Below are 25,115 nucleotides of genomic sequence, written 5' to 3' on the forward strand. Positions count from 1 at the left end.
TGCACAAACAGAATTTACATCTGCCATGAAGAAGAATCCAATACGCAGAATCAGAATGATAAAGGATTATGCAAAACTTCCTTTAAATTATGATCCAGAATCTCTGAGCAACTCTGGCCACGATTAGCATGTTTCACAACACTCTGCTTTTATTTCCTTTCATAAGGTTTCAAAACATTTTGCAACCATCTCTACTCCAAAGCAAATAAACACTCCTACTCAGCTCAGCTGCCCAGTGACACCCAGAGAAAGGCAAACCTCTGCTTTGCACTGAAATAACATCTATTTTCTGTAAGATGGATTTGTGAAGTCAGTGGCAGAAAATAAAACAGTATCACAGAATCAACGAAACACAGAATGGTCTGGGTTGGAAGAAACTTTAAAGATCATCTTGTTCCAGCCCTGTGCCGTGGGCACGGACACCTCCCACTGTCCCAGGCTGCTCCAAGCCCCATCCAACCTGGCCTTGGACACTGCCAGGGATCCAGGGGCAGCCACAGCTGCTCTGGGCACCCTGTGCCAGGGCCTGCCCACCCTCACAGGGAACAATTCCTTCCCAATATCCCATCTAGGCCTACTCTCTGTCAGTAGGAAGCCATTCCTCCTTGTACTATCACTCCATGCTCTTGTCCAAAGTCTCTCTCCAACTCAATATGGAGGCTCACTTCAAGTACTGAAGTCCACAATTATGTCCAGGAGACCCAACTTCTCCATTGCCCTGCACCCTGCCCTGTTCTTTCCCCTAGACCATTGAAAAACCAGAATAATATAAAACAAAGGGCACCTCCTCTATTACTTTTCCTGGATTTGCTATGTGAGTATCACAGTACTGGTATATTCCTCATTTCCTCCTGAGACACAACCTGTTAGAGATCAGAAGTATGAGACATTTTACTGGGCAGAAAACAAGCAAAATTGGGAGTCACAAAAGGAAAGAGAGAAAACACAGAGTAGAGGTCACGGAGGAGTAAAAGGATAAAGATGATACTGAAAAATAAGCTTTGCAATCCATCAAAATCCAATTATCCTAATTTTTAAATACTTTGATCTATCTGGACACACACGTACACAAAATGGCAAGATTTCTGTTACTAAAAACCAGTCCATGCATCTCATCTATACTCAGAACTACAAGAGTAAAACTAAACAAACTAAAAACAGAAATTACAGAAGACTAAAAATAAAACAATAGAAAAAAAAATTAAAAAGGAGGGAGGAGAATACAAGGAGACATCTCAAATTTATTGTCTGAAATGAAGCAAGATGACTCCCAAATATGGACTTTTAAGGAAACAAACCCATTGCAACAAGACTTACTAAAAAAATAGACGATAGATTCATTATAGAGCTGGCAGCACCTCAAAGTACAATCTTTCTTGAAACTTTCTTCCCTTTTTGCATTATACACAGACCCAGCTGCTGCAGCACCACCACAGGGAAGCCTGTCCATCTGCAGAACCCTCCAGATCAGGGGCTTTGCCCAAAAAACCTCCTCAGTTCTTACATGACTGTTGTTAGCACAGAATCATGGAACAGTTTAAGTTGGAAGAGACCTTAAGGATCATCTCATTCCAACTCCTGCCATGGGCAGGGACAGCTCCCACTGTCCCAGGCTGCTCCAAGCCCCACCCAGCCTGGCCTTGCCAGAGATCCAGGGGCAGCCCCAGCTTCTCTGGGCACCCTGTGCCAGGGCCTTCCCACCCTCACAGGGAACAATGCCTTCCCAATATCCTATCTAATCCTGTCCTCTGGCAGTGGGAAGGCATTCTCCCTTGTCCTGTCACTCCAGGCCCTTGTCCAAAGTCCTTCTCCAGCTCTCATGAGCCCTTTTAGGCACTGGTAGGGGCTCTGAGGTCTCCCTGAAATTTTCTCTTCTCCAGAGGAACACACCCAGCTCTCCCAGCCTGTGTCAATGGCAGAGGAGCTCCAGCCCTTGGAGCATCTCCGTGGCCTCCTCTGGACTTGCTCTGGCAGCTCCACACCCTGCTGCTGTTGGAGGCCCCCAAGCTGGATACACGTTCCCATGGCAGCAAGGTCAGTTACAATTTCTGGCAAACAATTGAGGGAATACTAGGAAAAAATAGAGGCAGGTCAACCATATGATCTATGGTACAAGGAGAGGTAGAAGGAGTGAGGTGTCTTTATCTTCAAGGAGAGATGGCTGAAGAAGGGTGAAATCCAATTTCAGACCTCAACTACCTCAGGAGAGATCAGAGAGAAGGGAATACCAGAGGTTCACAAGAAAAGGACAGGAGGCCACACACACAGGTTGCAGCAAGATATTGTGACTAGACATTAGTATTAGATTCATTTTTTACCATTCTTTTTATTTTTTAACACCAATCTCTGGACCACTGACCCAGAGGATCAACGAGATCTCCATCCTAAAGACAAATTCACACCTTGCGTGGACGAAGTCTTGAGCAAAGGGCTCTGACTGTCGCCCTACTTTGAGAGACAGATCAGACCCTTCCAACCCAACTCAATCCTACACTCAAATTTGGGTGCTCAAGTGCCATATTAGCCAGCAAGTAACAAAAGGATGGGGAGCTGATCCTGTTTCCTGAGGGAACAAGGGCTCACATGACCATCTATCTGGCACCTGATAGCAACCACCAGGAGCTTCTGGGCCATTGCCAAAGGTCTTGCACAAGAACAACTGGGTTTGATGAGGAAAACACCCCCTGCCAACCACAGCAAAATGAAAATAAAGGTGAAAACCAGCTCTGGTAAATGTTTAATGTGGTGTAAAGTTAACAAAACCAACAAAGTTCACAGGTGCTGAGTGGAGTTTATCTAATTCAGATTTCTTCATCAGTGCTGGCAAACATGCTGCATTTGTTTCCATGTTCTTGTATTGCATTTTTGAAGCAGCACGTTTACACAGTCTCATTGTGCCCGTGATCACAAATATAAACCAGCAAAGATATTTTTAATGCTGTTTAATTAAAAAAAAGCTTAATGTGCAGGACCAGGCAGCTCTGGGGGCTCTCAGACTACCAGGAGTTTAGTCTGTGCAGACACTTGAACTGTGTAAATGTTGCCATTATGCAAATATTTATTGCTGTTAAAAACTGCTAAAACCAATTTAAAGCTTCCCTATAATCCAGTGCCGAGGATTTCCAAGATCATCTTACATATATACAAGATAGATATACATTCAGGATAAATATCATCTTGTGAACAAACATAAATAAGCATCAGAAGGTCAAGAAAACAAATGAGAGCAGTGAAGGAAGTGAAGGCTCAGGGAACTGCTGTAAAAAGCCAGGGAGGGAACAAAAACTGAGTTCAGAGAGGAAGGAATTTCTAGTGTTTATCAACAAACCCTGAAAGTTTACAGGGTCCAACTGTACAAAGCTCAATCTTGCAAATCTCCTGGCAGGGTGCAAAAAATAATGAACAAGGAAATATAGTTATGGTAATAATAAATTTAATATAACCCAAGTAAATTGAGAAAACATGAACACTGCCCTTAAAGAACTCCAGTGCATTCTTTTTGTATTAGAGAAAGGTGTTTTTCACCAGATGCTTTCTAGTACCTCAACAAAATGAGAAGCATCTGCCATTTCCTGAACTTGGATTACTGAACACGACAGCTCAGTGCTAATGAAGTTAAATTCAAACGCCATCTAAAGAAGCAATTTTTTTTTAAATTGGATTTTTTTTCACTACCTCAAAAACGTTATTGTATTGTACTAAGCTCACGTCTGCTTGTCCTCAGGCCCAGGCTTCCTGATTTACAGAAGATTTCCCAGTCTGAACCATAACTGTGTGATGGTGAACTACAACATAACTGTGCTGTGAACTACTTATAACTTCAGTTTTAAAAGCCTATTAATTTTTGGAAAGCACACAAGAAACGGCAGGCACAAATCATCATCATTTCACCTTTTCACCAGTGTATTAAAAAATAGATTGATTAGAACAAAATGACTTTGGGTCAAGATGACATTTCCTCCTCTTCCTGCACATCAATCAGGGCATGATACCAGGAGAGCATTTCCAGGTGGCATTGCCAGGTTTTTGGAGGATTTTAGGAGAGAGAAGGTTGTTTCTTCTTCAAATGACGTGTCCTTTTTGACCTCACGTTAGTCTGAAGCTTTATGGGAAACATTCCTTCACTCCAAAACAACTCTACACTTGCAGTTGAAGACCAAAAAACCACATATGGTGGTTTAAATTTTTATCAACTTTTGTTCCTCTGTTGATCTTCTCTCATAGACACTACAAAGATTTTCTAGAACAAACACAAAGTATTTTTAGATCTTTATTTCACAAATGAGAGGAAGCCCAGCAGCAGGTTAATTCTGGAAATAGTTACGCAGCCGCTTGGAACAAGCAGAGTCCCAGGGGAACCGTTAGTTTTTTCCATAGATAACTTAGGATTATTTTCCTAATTTCAGTTTAAAGAATAAAAAGCATAAGGTGGTGGTGTGACTATGAGACTGAAATACAGAAATGCACAAGTTACATTTAGGTCTCAGCATGAAATGTCGATTGTTCACCAGCATCCACACTGATCTCTCATCACAAGCCAAATACCTGTAACCTATTGGCAGAATGGATACTTTTACACATCAAGAGCTGGAGAGGAACATTTGACATGGGATGGAGGGACAGGACACAGGGAATGGCTTCCCACTGCCAGAGGGCAGGGATGGATGGGCTATTGGGAAGGATCCCAATTCCTTGTGAGGGTAGTGAGGTCCTGGTACAGGGTGCCCAGAGCAGCTGGGGCTGCCCCTGGATCCCTGGAAGTGGCCAGGCTGGACATTGGGGCTTGGAGCAGCCTGGGACAGTGGAAGGTGTCCCTGCCATGGCAGGGGGTGGCACTGAATGAGCTTTAAGGTCCCTCCCAACCCAAACGATCCTGTGATTCTGTTTTTACAAGGTTGATCCATCATTGTTGTTTCTGAACATGTTCCAAATAGTTTAAAAGTTTAAAGTTTAAGGTACGTAAAAGATACACATAATTCCATGAGACCTCCATGTCTACAACATTAGCTGGCTTTTGCCCTTCTGTCTGCATTGACATACTACAAGTTTAACTCCTAAATCATGTTCAAACTCATAAAAGGGGCAGTTTTCTCCTCTCAAAGGAGCCTGCACACCAAATCATCTCTAGCCCAGACAGATGACAATAATTTTTTTGTCTCTCAAAGAATCAGGATTTGGAAAAGAAAACATAATACTTACATGCTACAGTGCAGTGACATGACTTGTTCATTGTAAAAGCGAAAAACAACTCCTTAATTGTTTATGCTGACAAACAGTGCACAAAAGGACACTGGCTATATGTGCTGCACTTGCAGTGTTATACATTTGGATTACTGGATCATGTTTACAATGTTAGAAGCCATACTTAAGTCAGGCTCTATTTTAAGAAAATACCACTGGCTACAGTTAACAGTCTCACCAAGGGGAACTTACCTAAAAGCTGCCAGTAAGGGAGCATAAATTGAGTCTCCATCATACACATACAAGTGGTCCCAACTGCACTCTGTGGCAAAGTGATTGAATCGAAGCCTGAGGATTGTGTTTGGCCTGTAAAGAAGAAGAAAAAAAAAAATTGCAATTAGCCACTCAACACACAGGGCAAAATCCCTTCACAGTACTCCACTGGTGTGAAGCTCTGGTCCAGACAAGACCAAAACTGAGTGACTTGGTGTAACTGTAGGTGCATTAAACACGCTGTGGCTCCGGTTTTTTTTTTTTTTTGTGCGGCTCCCCTGGTATTAAGCAAAAAGTTCTTTATGGTCAGAAACTGTGTCCTATTGTGCAGTAGAGATCACAGAATCACAGAATCACAGAATACGCTGAATTGGAAAGGACTGACAAGGATCACTGAGTCCAACTCCTGGTCCTGCACAGGACACCCCAACAATCCCACCGTGTGCTTGAGTGCATTGCCCAAATGCTCCTGGAGCTCGGGCAGCCTTGGGGCTGTGACCATTCCCTGCAGAGCTTGTTCAGTGTCTGACCACCCTCTGGGGAAAGAACCTTTTCCTGATATCCAAACTAAACCTCCCCTGACACAGCTTCAAGAGATTCCCTTGGGTCCTGTCCCTGGCCACAGGGAGATCTGTGTCAGCCCCTTCTCTATGCCTCAGAACGAAGTTGCAGACTGATGAGGTCTCCTCTCAGTCTTCTCCAGGCTGAACAAACCAAGTGACCTCAGCCACTGTCCAAACAAGCCAAAAGTCCCTCTGCAGCTCTCCTGGAGCCCCTTGAGGCCCTGCAAGGGGCTCGCAGCTCTCCCTGGCTCCTTCCCTTCTCCAGGGGAGCATTCCCAGCTCTCCCAGCTGCCTCCAGAGCAGAGGGGCTCCAGCCCTGGAGCAGCTCCGGGGCCTCCTCTGGGCTCTCTCCAGCAGCTCCACGTCCTTCTGCTCTTGGCCCCAGGGCTGGGGCAGCTCTGCAGGTGGGCTCTCACCTGAGGGGCCCAGGGGCAGAATCCCCCTCCCCTGCTGCCCACTCTGAGAATCAGCCCACGGCATGGGGGCTTCTGGGGGCTAGCTCACACAGCCGGAGCATGTCCAACTTTTCAACGTGGTAAGATACCATTCGTTTCACGGCTAATATAAAAAGATACATCTAAAGACAATCACAGAGAAACGACAGCAGATATTTAATTCAGGACTCAGCTCCAAGAGGGTGCAAACACCACTAACATTGTGCTTGGACCTGAAACAAATAGAGAGTGAATCTATATCAGCAGTGCCTGTTCCCACCCACAGCTGTAGCTGTTGAAAGGACAGACACAAGTGACTAGGATCACCCTGACAGCATTGCCCCTGGATTCAGACGAAATCCCTGTTCATCCTAATCAAATACATTTTGAAAATGTCAGCTTGCCATAGACTCCTTCCTTCCCACAGCAGGGGAAGTCTTTAGGGACTTACTCTGCAAACGGCTATTTTTCAATAGGTACAACGATCTGCTCTAGGCCTTTGGAAAAAGAGCAGCAGGTGAAACTCAAGGATAATGTCCTGCTTAAAGAAAAGGTACAAAGAGTACCTCCGACTTCAGAACTGAGCAGCCTATGGAGTCATAGGGGTTTGCTTCTACTTGAACAGCCTGACAGCTGTAGAGCAGAAAGAAACTGTCAATCAGTTAAGCTTCAGACCACAAACAAAAAGGAAGAGTCTCTTTGCAACAGCCAATGACCATTAGCAGACAGCCCTCATCTGCAAAATCACATGGTTCTGCCGTGGGATCCTAAGGCTCCATGGATCTCATCTGCTTTGTTCACACTCCTGGGAAAAATGAAAAGGACTCCCCTGGGATGAGAACATAGCACAGACACCAGCCAAGAAAAAAATCAGGAACGGTGAAGAAAGGAAATGAGAACACTAAGGAACACATGGCTAATTCTGTATCTGAATTTCTCCAGTGTCTTCAATGGCTTACTCGGATTGTACCCTTCCCTGCTAACCTCAAAGCCCTCTGCACAACGGAATGCCAGCAACAAGGTGAGGGCACTCAGAACTGAACAGCTTTGCATGTGCTGCTTTCCAAGTCCAGATCTCTGGGAATTTCACTTCTGGCAGCGAGCTTGGACTCTTTTCACACAACTGCATATTTCAGCTGGTTTAATCAGCATGATTATCTCTTTTCTGTTTACCACCATGCTCTGACAGCAGGGTATAAACTGTCACAGGCAGGAAAAGGACTCCAACCTAAATGCCTGGCTATGGAATAGGGAGGAACATTTCTGTCTTTCCAGCGAGAAAGCTCTCACTTCAAACCCCACAAAGTGGTGGTTCCCTAGGAAGCCTCTCAGCAGTAGTAATTATAGGCTGGAGGAGCAGCTTTGGTGACATTATTGAGGACTCATGAGAAGCACTTCACTTCTGATAAAAATATGAGTCACAATATCCTTTAAAAACAGAAGTTATGAGGGTTAAGCTGGCTGTACTGGGATGGCTGAGACTGGTCTGTCTGCAGCAATGCTCTTGTGAAACATTTTTTAATTATTTGTAATTGCAAACTGTCTGCAGCTATACTCCTATTACCTACAAAAATTAAAAGGTGTAGCCACTTGGAGCATCCAACTTTTGCTCTTAACCACCTCAAACAACTGGGCTCCTTATAAAGTTAATAGTGAGTGGTTGCCTCTCAATTTCATCATTCTGGATGGTTCTATGGAGTAGCAAACCTCTCAGTTTTGAGTACTTTGAGAGTCTAGGAATTAAACCTCCTCAACTCAAACAAATGTCTGAAGCAGATACAATGAATAATTCCTCCTAACTCATCAAACCTCCCAAATAAAGAGCCATAGAGTGGATCATCTAGGAAGGGACCTTCACCACTATCTCATTCCACCCCCTGCCATGGACAAGTTGCTCCAAGCCCCATCCACCCTAGACATGGACACTTCCAGGGATCCAGGAGCAGCCACAGCCCCTCTGAGCACCCTGTGCCAGGGCCTCACCACCCTGACAAGGAACAACAATTCCTTCCCAATATCACATCTAACCCTGCCCTCTGGCAGTGGGAAGCCATTCCCCCTTGTCTTGGTACTCCGGGCCCTTGTCCCAAGTTCCTCTCCAGTTCTGATCCTCCAAGATGCCAAGAGGCCTCAGTTTGCAGCGTCCAGTGCGAGTTCATGCTCTCACGTGACTCATGCCAATTCACAGACCTCTCTACCTGCAGATTCAGGGAACAACATGGAATGTGACTGAACACACAGATGTTATCACACAGCATCCTATCTGACCATGGAAAAGCCTTAGAGACTGAACAAATGGCTCTTACAGTCCTGGCACCAGCTTGGTACTATCAAAAATATACTTCAACAAGTGAGACACTCTGAACTGCTGCACCATCAATCAGGTGACAGAGGACAGACACTAAATATGCTACTCCTAAAAACCTGTGCAAGAAATTGCTGTAAGCAATATAGGGATCAAATACAGGAAGGGCAGCAAAGTAAGGGGAGAGATCTGAGGGACTTCTCCCAGTTTAGAAAACCTTTGCAATAAAAGGTCAATGGTTCCTCTGAAGTCCTCATGGCTCAGAGAGTAAAGAAACATCTGAAGTTCATCACTACAGAAACTGATTCTTCATGAATAAAAGCTTTCAGAGCTTTCTCTTGTTTCTTATACTACTGAGAAATCCCATATGTTGTTACAGTGGGGATTACTGTAACATGCGTATCAAACAACGAGGCCCGTGGAAAAGAAATATCTATGGACCGATTCCTGCTAGATTTTCAGAGACGTTTATTTCTCCAGCCCATGGCCGGGGCTCTGCCCAGGAACTGTTCAATCACGGGACCCGAGGGTCCTTGCCCGGGCAGGGAACAGAAAACAACCAATGGGGAACGAGGCTGAGCAGGGGCAGAGGAACCCCGTGTCTCCCCCCAGGGCCCCTCTCCCAGGACCCCACGGCAGGGGGGAAGGCCCCCAATAATGTAGTGAATCCCATCATCTGAATGGCCCACCATGGTATCAGTTAAGTAATTCATAATCCTTCATTATTTACAGAAATGCACTGATTTTTGTTTACCACATGCTTTTTCAACATAAACCTCTTAATCAGAAGTCAGTTTGGAGGGCTCAGTTGCACAAAAACTTATTTACCAAGAGCAATTAAGTGTTGCCCTATCTAGCTTTTTGAATAGCCAGAAGGAATTATGAGACTAAGAATATTCAGTGCAGATAAAACTCACCTAAAAGTCCCAGTAAGCAACACAAAACTCCCAAGCTGCTTCCCACACTCACCTTCCTTCAATGAGCCAGGTGCATTTTGTCTTGTATTTGTAATTTCCAGGCCCATCTGTGACATACCCTGAAGGTTCAGTGAGTCTGTAAATAAAAAAACAAAGACAAGCATTAGTTTCCAGTGGTATTAAACATTCAGAAAGGATTCCCTAAATTTTGAAGATCCATCAATACATTATTATTTACTTAAGATTCACTATAAACAAACCAACTACAGCACAACAAAACCCAGCTGGGAATCTTCTGTTGAACTCTCTGTGCAGGCCTTCTGATGATTGTTCTTCAAGAATGACATCTTGAAGGACATCACTTCAAGAATGACGGTTTCTCTATCAGATTGATGTCATGGTTCCAAACCCACATGTACAGATATACCACCTATCCAGCAAAAGGAATTCCCAACAGAAGCTAAAATTATTCCTAAAGCATTTATCTATACAAACTGCACCATTCGTGCATGAAGTTCAGATGAAGAGATGGTGCAACCTCTCACTCATTCTGTATTTGACTCTCCACAAACTCCCTGACAATTTCCTGAATGGAGGACCGATCCCCAAGCCCCATCCCTGGAAGTGATCAAGGCAAGGCTGGACGAGTCTTGGAGCAACCTGGTCTAGTGGAAGGTGTCCCTGCCCATGGCAGGGGATGGAATGAGATGGGCCTTAAGGTCCCTTCCACCCCAACCATTCAGTGATTCTATATTATTATCAACATCTGCAAACACTGTACAGTGCAAGTTCTACACCAGCAAAAGACAAAACCAAGAGCTAAACCATTGGTATATAAATTCCTATCTCATATGAATTAGTTAAAATATTCCAGCTGAATTCTAACAAACTGTTGAAGTATTGCAGAAACTGCTGAAAATAAATGACAGGGAAGGATGGCAGCAAATGGCAGCAGCACCTGAAGGCTCCCAAACACAACGTTCTGGTAGAGCATACCCTGGCATGCAAAACAGGATTCCTTCCTAGGCAAGTTATCAACTTCATTGTCGGCACATGGCAGGAGCAAACCACAGCCCTCTGGCAAAATTCAACTGTCCTACTTACAACACAGCTTTTAAATAAAAACACTGTAAATTTAAACTTGGCAAAAAGAGAAGAAAGCAAGATCAGAAGTTCCCAAAACCAGTATGCTGGAACCTCTTCTGTGTCTTTCCCCAGTGATCTGCTAATGTTAATGTCTCATCTTTTTTTAATATTTTGGCTGAGTCAAAAATGATTTTCCAAACTCTTTTCCATCAAGCATTTCTAAGGTTGATCTCTGATACAAATTAAAAAGGTAAAACCCACAGGCTTTTTAAAACCACCTTCCTCTGTCTATAAATGAATTTATTATAATACTTTTCAACCTGAGAAACTGAGCTGAAGATTTTAAAAAGCCAATTACTGAAGTTGTGCAGGAAATGGACATTCAAGCAAGTGAAGAAAATACTCAGATATTTGGAAGCACAGGAAGCATCTGGGCCTTCAATGGAGACACCGATGTAGGTGTACACAGAGATTAGATTAAAAAAAATACACATACAGAAGGTATAGATTTAGGCTGGATATTGGGAAGAAATTGTTCCTTGTGAGGGTGGCACAGGGCACCCAGAGAAGCTGTGACTGCCCCATCTCTGAAAGTGTCCAAGGCCAGGTTGGACAGGGCTTGGAGCAATCTGGGACAGTGGGAGGTTTCCCTGACCATGGCAGGGGTTGGAACTGGATGATCTTTAAGGTCCCTTCCAACTCAAACCAGTCCACAATTCTTTGATTTATATTTATTTTTAAACTTCAATATCTTTGAAAATTCAAACCACTTATCTGCTGACCAGGAATTCACAAAACCAAATGAAACTTCCACGTTGGAGGCAGTAACATCTAGTCTTTTTGTCTAAAATTTTATCCTTTTGACTATAATATCCATGAAAAAGCCATAAATCAAACAGTATGAACACTGACAAAACTTTGCCTGCAACCAAGAGCAGAGATTCTGAAAACCTGAGCAAGTCTCTCAAGCTAAAAACGACCTCATGCCATGTGGCAAGTTTTTTAGGGAGCCTCTGCTCATACAACTCTAGCAACAATTTTATCTGGAAACAATTACTAATTCATTCACCACAGAAATGCTACCAAGAGTGCCACCAAAAAAAAAAAATCCTGTTAGTACTGTAGCCCCAGCCATGTCACATCTCAGGGGGGGAAAAAAATAAGAGCATTGAAAGTAATTCAATGAAGTTTCAGCAAAACATTGGATTTAGTATTAAAAATATAAGTCAAACTTTGATACACTATTAGTACAAACTTATCTGTAAGTTACTCAGACTCCTTACTAAACTTCCTGCCATTATGGACAAATAAGGGATATTAAAAATCTATAATAAATCAGAGTTGACATATCTGAAAGTAAAATAGATAGGAATTAAGTTCTCACGGCCTGCACTGCCTGGCTAGAGCAGGGCAGCAGCATCCATATTCTTCTATAAATACTGTCCCAGACAGACAGAAATAAATCTTCAGCACAAAAGCAAACTGAAACTAGAACTTCATCCTTCCATTCAATACATAAAGCTCAACTGATCTCCAAGCTCCAGTAAAAAAGCAAACAGCCCCGTTCCCCATGGTCAGTGCTGCCTGTGCCATACGTGACACAGGGCTGGGGCTTTCCATAACTGGGACATGTCCTACACAGTGTTTTGGCTTTGTCTGGGAGCAAAGGCTTGCGAAGGGAACACATGAGTAACTCAAGAAGGAAAAACACTCCAGGAATGAGGGACTTGGATGCAGAACGTTTTCCTGACATACATCAGGCTACTCTCACATAGAAGGCTCCTACCCCGTGGAACCTGTCACCAACACCACCAGGCGCAGGGGTTTTTGGCCCCACTGAAAGCTTTGGGCATGCTTAGGATGTGGGGTACAACCAGGCCAAGTGCCAGGTCCTGCACTTGGGTCACAGCAACACCCTGCAGCTCCAGGCTGGGGCAGAGGGGCTGGAAAACTGGAAAAGGCCCTGGGGGTGCTGGGGACAGCAGCTGGACACGAGCTGGGGGTGCCCAGGTGGGCAAGAGGCCAGTGGCCCCTGGGCTGTCCCAGCACTGGAGTGGCAGCAGGGCCAGGGCAGTGCCCGTCCCTGGGCTGGCACTGCTGGGGCACCTCCAGTGCTGGGGGCAGCTCTGGAGAGACCCTGAGGGGCTGGAGCTGTCCAGGGAAGGGAACGGAGCTGGGAAGGGGCTGGAGAATTCCTGAGGGAGCTGGAAAGGGGCTCAGGCTGGAGAAAAGGAGGCTCAGGGGGGACCTTGTGGCTCTGCACAAGTCCCTGACAGGAGGGGGCAGCCGGGGGGGTCGGGGCTCTGCTGGCAGGGAACAGGGACAGGAGGAGAGGGAACGGCCTCAGGCTGGGCCAGGGGAGGCTCAGGGTGGATATTGGGAATATTCCTTCCTGGAAAGGGCTGTCCAGTTCTGGCACAGCTGCCCAGGGCAGGGGTGGAGTGCCCATCCCTGGAGGGATTTCAAAGCCCTGTGGTTGTGGCACTTGGGGACACGGGGCAGGGGTGGTCTTGGCTGTGCTGGGGAACACTTGGACTTGATGGTCTTAGAGGGCTTTTCCAACCTAAACAATTCTGGGATTTTATGGTAATTTTATGACTCAGATGCAGAAATCAGACACAAGAAAATATGGAAAGGCATCAAATACCACTTGTCTTTGCTAACTTGGTAAAACATGTTGCTGCTACACAAGAAGCGTTTCTGTACTACCTGGGTGTTACATCTCCTACTCTGCAAGGAGCAGCTGCTACACCCTAAGAAAACAAAAAAGTCAGGCCCTGTACTACAATTTTTACAAGGCCCTAAACTACAACATCAACTTTAAAACCTCCAGGGTAGAAAAAACAACTGCAAGAATCTATTCACAAAACTCAGATTTAAAAAATACATAAGTATACTGCATAAATACATACATATACATGCATATACACACAATACTTAAGGCTTGTTTCAACCTTCACTGTTCACAACAGTGTTGTGTACACTAAATTTTTCACTGATTTCCAAGTAGACTGCAATATATAAGAATCAAAGGGAAAGAAGAAAGTCAGGGAGATGAACCTACAGCCCACATATTCGAAGAGCTCCAACCTTGAGTGCTGCCTATTCCAGCTTTTTTAAAGAAAAAGACAAAAGGGAAGCAACAACAAGAATGAAGAGCTAACAAAAAAGAACTTCAAAGAGAAATATTTTATGCAAAAAGATTCTTCATCTTCAATTCCCCACTCATTCTGGGAACCCCTGAAAAGCAGAAAACAACACAAGAAAATCAGGCAGCAACCAATGGTATCTCCTGAGTAAACAGCCAAATCTGATATTGGAAATCACCAGATAAATCCATGTGTTTTTAATAACAACCTGAGTAATACTAGCAGCATATATTTTTCAGATACGAAGTAGTATACACTGAGAAAACTCCTACATAGACAGGAGCTGCACAACAAGGCAAAGCTTTAAAGCTGTTGACTAATTGCCATCTAATAAATCTAAAGCAATCCTGTTGCTAGTGAGCACAAAAACTCATAAAAAGTACCTTAGAATTTAGGATTAAATATTTTTGCAGCACTTACTTCCAAAGCATTGTGACATTAAAGGTACACTACATGCTGGCAACAGGGTGTTGAATATATTTATTTTCATCAAAAGTATTATTAAAGAAAAAATGCAGCTTGCCTTTCCTTCATTACTCACCAGGAAAGGTAAGCAGGCTGGTTTGGCTTATAAAACACATTAAAATGTGACCTCTAAGCGGTCATCACTGGATCTCAAAACGGGTTTGTATTACTTTTAGTTAGACTGCAGTAACACTGACAGTGAAGACTTACTGGCATCTTGTCTGGAGAAGTTTAGCACAGCCTTTGCATTAAAAAAAAAAAACCAACCAAATAATAAAAAAACAAACAAAAATCCAAAACAAACCAACCAAACAAAAACAAACAGCCAAAACCACCAAACAAACCCCAAAACCCCTTGTCCATCCTAATTTTGAAGTTGCTAAATCTAGAGACTGATGCAAGCAATGAGTTCTCCTCCTTTCTCCCTTCTCCTTCCCAAGTGCTCAAGCACTTCACAATTAAAAGTCATTATTTCGGGTATATTTGGAGTTGAAGGCATAAAGAAAGGGCTGTTACAGCCTTTTACCAGAACAAACGTTTTCTATCCTAAATTGATTATTAATTTGACTTTGTTCGTGTTCTCACTAAAAGCACTGAGGTTAAAGGACACATATTATAAGCAAACACTTTAATTTACAGTCATGGAATAGTGGTGAGGCACACAGGGGATGAGAGAAGCAGATAAGCAATCCACACAGATTTTTCATTAATTTCTACCATAGAACAGCTAAATCCCTTCTTCTGTCACCTCGGTTCCACACCACAGGTAAAGCTGGGAAGATGTAATTAACTACAGGCCAGGTCTCACAGATGAAGGTAATGACATTACTGCAAAATCCCCTTTGATAAGGATTTTACTTACACAGCAACAGGTACCTAAAACAGAGACTATGAACTGCTCCAGGCGCACACAGAGAATTCTCTCCTCCTCTCTCTTTAACGTACAAAGTCTCCAATACAACTGAGATAAAAGTCCTCAAGATGAGCAAACTCATGCAAAAGTCACTGCTGTAGCATAATCATGGAATCCCAGAATGTTTTAGATTGGAAGGGACCTTAAAGCCCATCCCATCCCACCCCTGCCATGGCAGGGACACCTCCCACTGTCCCAGGCTGCTCCAAGCCCCAGTGTCCAGCCTGGCCTTGGGCACTGCCAGGGATCCAGGGGCAGCCACAGCTGCTCTGGGCACCCTGTGCCAGGGCCTGCCCACCCTCACAGGGAAGAACTTCTTCCTCACAGTAAAGGTTTTTATTCTAATAATTAAAACACAAACTTTTTTTTAAAATCAAATTATTAAAATAATTAAAATTACCTAACCTCAAGACTAAGACAAGAGAAACTATGAAGGAAAAGCTGATTTCCCTCCTCCAACCCCATTTCCCCACATCAGAAGCACTGAAAATAAAACCTGTGCTGGATCCCAAATGACACCAGCACTTCTCCACTGCTTCCAAACCATCAGTTTGGAAGCCTTGTGATACTACCAGAAACACACTGGAGCTCCAATCTTGTTCTTGCCTCTAAGTTTTTCCAGCTATTAAATTCAAACTGAAAACATCCCAAATTTAGGTCCCTGCATATTTTCCTATTTCTTTATTCCCAGCCTCATCTGAGAGACCACAAAGCAGCATTTTTTCACTGCATAACCTCAGCTTTATCTCTGCTGAACCAACCAGCCAAGCTGCACTATGAATGTCAACACTACTGTGTACCTTTACTACAAATTTTTCCCCCATTTAAACTTCCTGGGTAAAACAAAGAATAAAAGATATTATTATTATTATTATTATAATTACACTGAAGGGGTGTGTTCTTCACACAAGCAGCACATTTTGTGCTGTTTGGCAGCACATTTTTCTGTGGCATTGTTCTATTATCTCTGTATTATCTTTGATCTCTGCTTTCACACTGCAACAACTCCAATCTTAGCACTCCTATTTCTTTGAACACCTTCCCCAGTGCCAGTATTTTATGCAGAAACATTACCATGACAAAAGGCCAATTCATGAGGTCCCCTTGAGGTCCCCCATACCCACTACTGTACCCGAGACATCAGCCATGCAGATGGTGGACACTACAACAGCTGTTTATTAATCTAATCCAGCAGTTGCACTCCACAACTGTTCCCTATCTGTTCCCAAATCCACTTATTGGATCTTGGCCTAGTTCATTGAAATAAAGACAATTTAGCTGGAAGTGTTTGTAATGCCCAGAAAAACTGGAGCCTCATCCTTCACTGGTGATCCTAAAATGCTCCTGAGGTTTGTGGTAGGGAGTTGTCTTACTCACACCAGGCAGGAAGAGACAACAGAGCACAGCGGAAGCAAATGCATCTCATGCATCACAAACCATCTCACTGCAGCAGAAAAAGAATATATCAATCCCTCTCTTTCCCTGGCACACAATGAACCCCTAAAACCTTGGATCAAGAGCCCTTGCAAATGTCTTACCCCAAAACTTAACCCTCTGCAAGACAAAAGGACAAAGAAACCACATTATTGCAATGGTCAAAGAGAATCATCAAAGGCTCATGCACACAAGGTCTGTAAGATGATTTTTCATCCCTTTCCCAAAACTAGAAATATTCAATTACTCAATGGATCTCAAGCACCTGTGCAATCAATTAAGTTGCAGTACAGCACACCTGTGACCCTTGTAAATAAGGCCTCATAATTCAAATTCTTTAAAGCCCACATGCTCAGAATTGACAGACATCAATCTTCTCCTCCAGTTAGAGAGCCCTTCACTCTGATAAGCTTTCAAGTTGTCAGGCCTACATTTAGGACCAGGAAAAGCATTCATTGGCAGAACATGTGCTGTATTGTGAGTGAAAAGAGGTTAAGCAACTGACAGCCTTCAGGCCAGCAGGAATCAGAAATAGTGGAGCTTAAGGCCATCCCCATGGAGCAGAGGACCATCAACATCCTGCACTTTGTCACACAAATGCAAAACCACCAAGGTTCTGTGAGAAATGTAAAAGCAGCAGCAGCAATCCCTTCCGCTTTCCAATGTCATATATGAAACTGCTGCCCAATTCTTCCTAAGCACTAAAGCCCAAAATAATCCATTGAACCCTCAAGAAGCCCATTTAGAATCTGATTTAGCTGCAAACTTGCCACCCTACATCACTGCTGATTTCTAGGACAAATGCAGAGCTCAGAACCTCGTAGTCGCACTTACAGAAAAGCTCAAGCCAAAGATCAGTCAGTGTTGCAACAAAAATGAAAATACTGAGACATTCTATAAATAAATATCACAGCCTGACCCACTTTCCTAATAGGGATTGAAATAATTCTTTTTATTTCCTTCCTGACATCCAAAAATGTTAAGCTACTACGTAGCAGTGTTACCTGCTGGGAAAACTGATCCCTAAAGAAATACAAGTAGGTAGGAAAAAGATTGCTGTTAAGGTTAACTTCTGTTTGGCCTGGGCCTCAAAAACAGATTTTGACACACAACCTCAGATACAGATCCTTAAAACAGTCATAGTACGTGGATACAATATTGCTGCTAGCAAGACTTTTCTTGCTTCTTTCTAAGCCCGTGGGATACTTTTCTCTCTCACGAAGAGATTAGAAGTTCTGTAAACTATGAACACCTGTGACCTTGTAGAACTTTGTTTATGGTACAGTAGAAAAATATTTTGACAATGGATGTTTAGGATTTTAGCCAATCCACCCAGGGGGTGGCTGGTCCTTTGTCCAATTAGACTATGAAGAAAAAAGTCTATAAGAGTTTGTAAAATAATTAAATAAATCAATCTTGCTGCAAAATTCCTGCCTGCTGGATCTTCTCCCCTCCCTACAGCTGTGGGATACAGTAATAACAGTACATCCCAAAATCCAGAAAAACATTTGTGATCCTACAGAATGACAAATCCTTGACGTTTTAAAGCAGGTCTTTGGCTGAAGGAACACCATAAAGACATGCAAAGATCAGGGAGTTGATAATGAAAATACTGTATTTATTAATGAAACCAATTCTCAGCCAATATCATAATTTAATGACACCTTGATCAACTAATAAAGAAGATGTTCTCAGGGATGCCACAAGCAGTAAAAATAATACAAGACCAAAGGAGCCCTTTAAGCATGAAATATTAAACCTGAGAGAACGAGGGAAGTGTGGTCCCTCAGTAAAGAGTCTGTACGTTTGTATTGCACAAGGATATTCTGTCTGTCCCAAAAATGTCCTTCTCCTCACATGTGTTACTGTAAAGAATGAAAGGCATGTAAATATTTTTCTCAAGGAGGGCACAGAGAAGAATTTCATTGAGGGGAGAAGGAGAAGTCCACAGAGCACCAAAAATAAAATAAACCAACAATTTATCACTACAATCTCCTACAATCTATTCAGATAATTCAGTTTTCAACCTCATTTCAGTGAAATCTGCTCCCAGACATACTCCCTTCAGCCACATGACCCCTCTCTCCTAACAGTCCCTCCAGCACATCCACCTGAGGGATTTTGGACAGGCACTCAAGCAGGATTGTGATCACTGGCTCAGAAAGCAGAGCCCAGGTCAGCGCTAGTGCTGGCCCGAGAATCCAGCTGAGTTTCCAGCTCTGTTGCTCCCATGAACAGCTGATGACACCAAGCTGAGTGGTGAGGGTGACACGCCTGAGGGGTGGAATGCCACCCAATGGGACCTGGACAGGCTGGAGAGGTGGAACAGTGCAAAACTCATGAGGTTCAACAAGGCCAAGTGCAAAGTCCTGTACCTGGGTCAGGGCAATGCCTGGTATCAGAACAGGCTGAGGAAGGAGAGCACCCCAGGGGAGCAAGACTTAGGGGTGCACGTGGGTGAGAGCAGGACATGACCCAGCCCAGAGCCCCCTGTGCTCTGGGCTGATCCCCCAGCGTGGGCAGCAGAGGAGGGGAGGGATTCTGCCCCTGTGCCCCCCTCATCTCTCCTCAGGTGAGAGCCCACCTGCAGAGCTGCCCCAGCCCTGGGGCCAAGAGCAGAAGGACGTGGAGCTGCTGGAGAGAGCCCAGAGGAGGCCCCGGAGCTGCTCCAGGGCTGGAGCCCCTCTGCTCTGGAGGCAGCTGGGAGAGCTGGGAATGTTGCCCTGGAGAAGGGAAGGAGCCAGGGAGAGCTGCGAGCCCCTTGCAGGGCCTCAAGGGGCTCCAGGAGAGCTGCAGAGGGACTGGGGCCAAGGGCTGGAGGGACAGGAGGCAGGGAATGGCTTCCCAGTGGGAAAGGGGAGCTTGGGCTGGGATGTTGGGAAGGAATTGCTGGCTGGGAGGGTGGGCAGGGGCTGGGCTGGAATTGCCAGAGCAGCTGGGGCTGCCCCTGGATCCCTGGCAGTGCCCAAGGCCAGGCTGGACGGGGCTTGGGGCACCCTGGTCTAGTGGATGGGGTCCCTGCCCATGGCAGGGGGTTTGGAACTATATGTCTTTAAGGTCCCTTCAACCCAAATCATTCTAGGATTTTATCTTTTAGCACCTGCAGAAACAATTGGAAATAAGCACCCAACTTCACAACATAAATAAGCAACACTTATGTTTGCCAATATCCAGGAGACAGAAAGATGGGAGCAGAAAAGCTGTCTCCTAATTTCTGGTTTTACAGGAACTTCTCATTTCCACATACATATTGGTACAGAATTGTAAACACTTCCACAAACACTTCATCAGTTCTTCTCCCTTCCCTTTTCCAGTTCAAGCCAGCTGTTCCTCCATTCCACACACTGTTGTGCTAAATTCATTATCACAGCAAGAAAAAGAATTATTTGCAACCCCTTGCAGAAAAGCACAAGTGGCATTTTCCCCAAATGACTCATGTTAATGAAAGCAATTTCACACTACATAGAAAAAAAAGGAGCTAAATACCAAACACTTCAACGATCTAATGAAGACAGGTGTACACAGTTGGCTTCCTTCAGAAGTTACCCTTTGTTAAGCAGAAAAAAAATCAAAAAATAAAGAATAATCCAGATGACTTGAACTTAGACAGGCCTACAGTGACATACAAAAAACGTGAATACCAAGCACTCGTCCAGCTGTGTGTTCTCACTCACACCTATGGGATGGGAAGTCACCTGCAGCACTTTATACTCAAACACACAGCCAAATTCCTGGCTTAGCAAATGGAGAAAAGGCCAGACTTCATGTAGCTTTGATTAAATCACCTTAATCCCTTCAATGAAAACTTTCTACTGCTTGCACACATCACTTTAACTACACAGATTACTTCACCAGCCAGTCTAAGCTTTTCCAGCAGCTCCTGGGAAGAATTAAATAAACCCACAGTGCTCAAACCATCCCAGTGTTTATTTAAGTGCCTGAGCAAATAAACTAAATGTGAAAGTCATCCAGTAACTCAACAGCTCCAAACTCAAGGAGATGAAGAGTTGGAGGGACTTTCAAATGCCAGAGTGTGTTTGACAGCATCACTGTCACCAGTCTAAATCCCTTAGGGAATGGGGTGGGTTTAGGCACTATAGACTGCTATGCCTTATTAAATGCATCTGCACAATAAACTTTACAATTCAGGTCAGGTATTTCCTAACCCACCAACAGAAATTCTTGGCTATTAAAACACCAGGCCTTGACTCCTTACCTGGGCAGAAGCAGCAGCAAGAAAAGTTGGGTTTGGAAAAAGAAAATTCTTCTAAAAAATAAAAACAGGCTGGGAGAGCTGGAGTTTTCACCTGGAGAAGAGAAGGCTCCAGGGAGACATTAGAGCCTCTTCAAGAGCCTAAAGAGGTTCCAGGAGAGCTGCAGAGGGACTTTGGACAAGGCCTGAAGTGACAGGACAAGGGGGAATGGCTACACACTGCCAGACAGCAGGGAGAAATGGGATATTGGGAAGGAATTGTTCCCTGGGAGGGTGGGGAGCCCTGGCACAGGGTGCCCAAGGCAGCTGTGGCTGCCCCTGGATCCTTGGCAGTGTCCAGGGCCAGGTTGGATGGGGCTTGGAGCAGCCTGGGACAGTGGAAGGTGTCCCTGCCCATGGCAGGGGTGGAACGAGATGAGCTTTAAGGTCCCTTCCAATCTAAAACATTCTGGGATTCCATGACTTTTTAAGCACACTTTAATCAAGCAAAGACTATGTGAAACCATTTTATTTTTGGAACAAACCTTGAAAACATAGAAACAATGCACTCATTGGCACATTACACAGAATTTGTGCTTTATGTCAATGCCGCCTTAGCAACAGTCTCGCTACAATACCTTTATAATACAAGACCTCTTAGCATTTCTTTCTAGGATAAGTAGCTCTGGAGTGTTTGTCTACAAAACACTCTTGATTCAGGGAAGGTCACACCACAGCCTCCCAGTTCCTTAGTTGTGGAGGCAGATGTTCCTGCATGGTGGGGTTTTATTTTCTCTTTTCTTGTAGTAAGGCAATGTCTAACATGCAGATCTCTTGATAATCACTACAAAGAAACTCTCCCTTCAAACAAATAAAGAGTACAAAACAACAAATCCAACAGATGAATAGACCAACCAAAAAAATACCACAATTGTGGGCACCCAACTCAGCCAGCAAAGACCTAAACACCCTGAGGGAAGATATAGCTGCAAAAATCATTGCTTACATCCCTAACTCTGCCATATGCACCTTTCCTATTGCCTCCAAAATGACTTTGAGAGGAGCTATTCTGGGGCGGCAGTGGGAAAAAAAGAAATTCCATCTGCTTGCAACAGATTTGTGACAACAAAAACAAAGACAGTGGCTCAACACTAGTTATGCAAAGTTTTGAAATAACTCCTCACTTCGCTACCAAGCTGAACATGACTGACAGGCCACCTCTCCACAAAACAACTCTAAAAATAAAGTCCCAACTTCTTATTTAGGATTCAGTCATCACCAATTCTTTCCTCACTCTGGCAACATCCACAGGAAATGGCCCTAAGATGAAGGAGGGTTTAGATTAGGTATTAGGAAGAAATTATTTTCTGCAGGAGATACGAGGCCCTGGCACAGGGTGCCCAGAGCAGCTGTGGCTGCCCCTGGATCCCTGGAAGTGTCCAAGACAAGGCTGGACAGGGCTTGGAGCAGCCTGGTCTAGTGGAAGGTGTTCTCACTCATGGCAGCAGGATGGAATAATACGATCTTTAAGGTCCCTTCTAACCCAAACGATTCCATGATTCTAAAAGCCTGTTTGCACTTACAAGGAATTGTGCACAAAATACTGCTGTGCTTGCCTTAGTTTATTACTAAGAAAAACAGGAAAAGAAAAGGTTTTGCCTCGTTCTACTTTCCCATTTAGCTTCCTACATTTTCATTTCATTATCTCTATTCAAAACTAAGATGGCTTAAAACATTATTTAAGAGAAACACCGACCATCCCCAGTCCGCACCCTTAGACCCTGCAAGGAAAAGTTCATTCCTGCCTTAAAATTGCTTAAAGAAAGAAATGATACTTCACTATACCCTATGACAGAGCACTAGGAGAACCACTTATGTGGAATCCTCCAGAGCAGAAACCCATAACCCACTTCACAGAGTGCTTCTCTCCAGCACACTCCAACACGGCCACATTGTCCACGCCTGGACGTCGTGGGAAGCCTTTCAAGGTGTTGATGCAACTTGGGTAATCTGCCAGGCTCTTTTCCTCTTGGATATATTTTTGTTCCAGGCTCAAAGCCATTCTCTGCCCTGCTGTGGGGCTGAGGAACACACACAGGTATAGCACAGGTACAACACCGAGGGCAATCTTGGTGTCAGCCCACATTTCAGATATTTAACACAATAAATACCAACCTCCAGGTCAAAGGAGAAAATTCCAGCTGAATGCTTCCCAGATCTAACCACAGATGCATCAACGCATCATAAGGTCAGTAACTTCCTCTCATCTCCTGTGCTTTAAATTAATCTGCCAGAGGTAATTTAGAGCACAAGGAATAAGAAGTGAAGCAACCATGGAGATAAATTCCTCTTAGACATATGAAAACATCCAAAGGTACCAGGCACTGGACAACAGCTTTCAGGAACCATTTTGTTCTTATGCTAAAATTATCTGTGCAAATGTACAAATAAAAATTCATCATTTCATGACAAAAAAGTTAAAAATATGTCTGCACGATATTCCCTAGGAAATTTTAAAACTCCCACATCCAATTACAGAGCTCCTCCAAATATCCCAAGTATCTGGACCACAATAGGTGGTCTGACCAGGGGAGGTCCCCATAGCCCAGATCATGTCAAAGCCCTGTTACACCTGAACACACAGAGCTGAAACCCCAAAAAGCAAACATGATTCCCAAAGCAGAGGGAAAAATGATACCCAGCTCTCAGGAGTGTGACTGCCTGAGATGAGCTCTGGGAAGAAGGTGAGCTGTCACAGTAGTCCGCAATAGGGACAAGCAAGAGCGGGTTGAAGACCTAACTTGTTTTTCCCCTTCATCTCACCTGCAGGAACAGTTGCTTTCCTGCCTGCCAAGAGCTCTGCAGTACTATTTTGAGCTTTTTGCATCTCATTATTTAATTTATTTATTAAAGCCTGATAGGGGAAAAGGGAGACAAAACTTGCCCAAAGCATTTGAGTTTTATTTCGATTAAGACAGGCTGTTCAAACTGGCTCAGAGTCACACTCCCTAGTTTAGAAAGAGTGGAAGCAATTCTTGGTTAGGTCCTACGGCTGCAGAACTCTTCACTTAGGGGTGAGTTTCTCGTCTCAGCAAGTTTAACAAGCAGAGTTTAAAGCACACGGCAATTCCCAAACCATGAAATGCCATTTCCCAGGAAATTAGTCGATTTAAAATTGGTATGTAAAATGAAAGCCCCTTTACTGCTCTCCATTAGTTAAATATTACAGGTCAGAAAGCAGCAGCTGGCACAGATACAGCACAAGCACTGCCCCCAGTTAAAGGAAGGCTAATGGGAGTAAGAGAATCACAGAATCGCTGGGATTGGAAAAGACCTCCAGGATCACCAAGTCCAACCTGTGACCCTCCCCCCCCCCCGCCCACCTACCTTGTCAAACAGCCCAGAGCACTGAGTGCCACATCCAGTCATTCCTTGGACACCTCCAGGGATGGGGACTCCAAACCTCCCTGGGCAGCCCCTGCCAAGGCCTGAGCACCCTTTCCATGGGGAAATTCCTGCTGATGTCCACCCTGAGCCTGCCCTGGCCCAGCCTGAGGCCGTTCCCTCTCCTCCTGTCCCTGTTCCCTGCCAGCAGAGCCCGACCCCCCCGGCTGCCCCCTCCTGTCAGGGACTTGTGCAGAGCCACAAGGTCCCCCCTGAGCCTCCTTTGCTCCAGCCTGAGCCCCTTTCCAGCTCCCTCAGGAATTCTCCAGCCCCTTCCCAGCTCCGTTCTCTTCCCTGGACAGCTCCAGCCCCTCAGGGTCTCTCCAGAGCTGCCCCCACCACTGGAGGTGCCCCAGCAGTGCCAGCACAGGGACAGGCACTGCCCTGGCCCTGATGCCACTCCAGTGCTGGGACAGCCCAGGGGCCACTGGCCTCTTGCCCAGCTGGGCACCCCGGGGCTCATGTCCAGCTGCTGTCCCCAGCACCCCCAGGGCCTTCTCCAGCCCCTCTACCACCTGGAGTGCTCCACAAGGTTGCTGCAACTCAAGTGCAGGACTCAGCCCTGGGCCTTGTTGACCCTCAACCCGGTGGTCTCAGCCCATCAATCCAGCCTGCCCAGAGCCCTCTGTAGAAGTTCCTGCTCTCCAGCAGACACTTCCACAGAATTTTGTGTCATCTGCAAACTCACTAAGGGTGCACTCGATCTCCTCATCTAGATCATCAATAAAATATTAAATAGGACTGGGCCAATACTGAGCT

At 44.6% G+C, this 25,115-nt stretch overlaps 1 protein-coding gene across 2 annotated transcripts in view; it reads right to left on the reverse strand.

Moving 5' to 3' along the window:
* ATRN (attractin) overlaps positions 1-25,115 on the reverse strand; it is a 152,634-nt gene that overhangs the window by 104,525 nt on the left and 22,994 nt on the right. For both annotated transcript variants that reach the window (XM_082282483.1, XM_082282484.1), the window contains exons 2-3: positions 9,726-9,809; positions 5,434-5,547 (exon numbers count right to left, since the gene is read on the reverse strand). In XM_082282483.1, the coding sequence (XP_082138609.1) occupies positions 5,434-5,547; positions 9,726-9,809 (198 nt within the window). The remainder of the gene's footprint in view (positions 1-5,433; positions 5,548-9,725; positions 9,810-25,115) is intronic.

Source organism: Coloeus monedula (genome assembly GCF_965178545.1).
Source record: "Coloeus monedula genome assembly, chromosome: 5".
Taxonomy (NCBI): domain Eukaryota; kingdom Metazoa; phylum Chordata; class Aves; order Passeriformes; family Corvidae; genus Coloeus; species Coloeus monedula.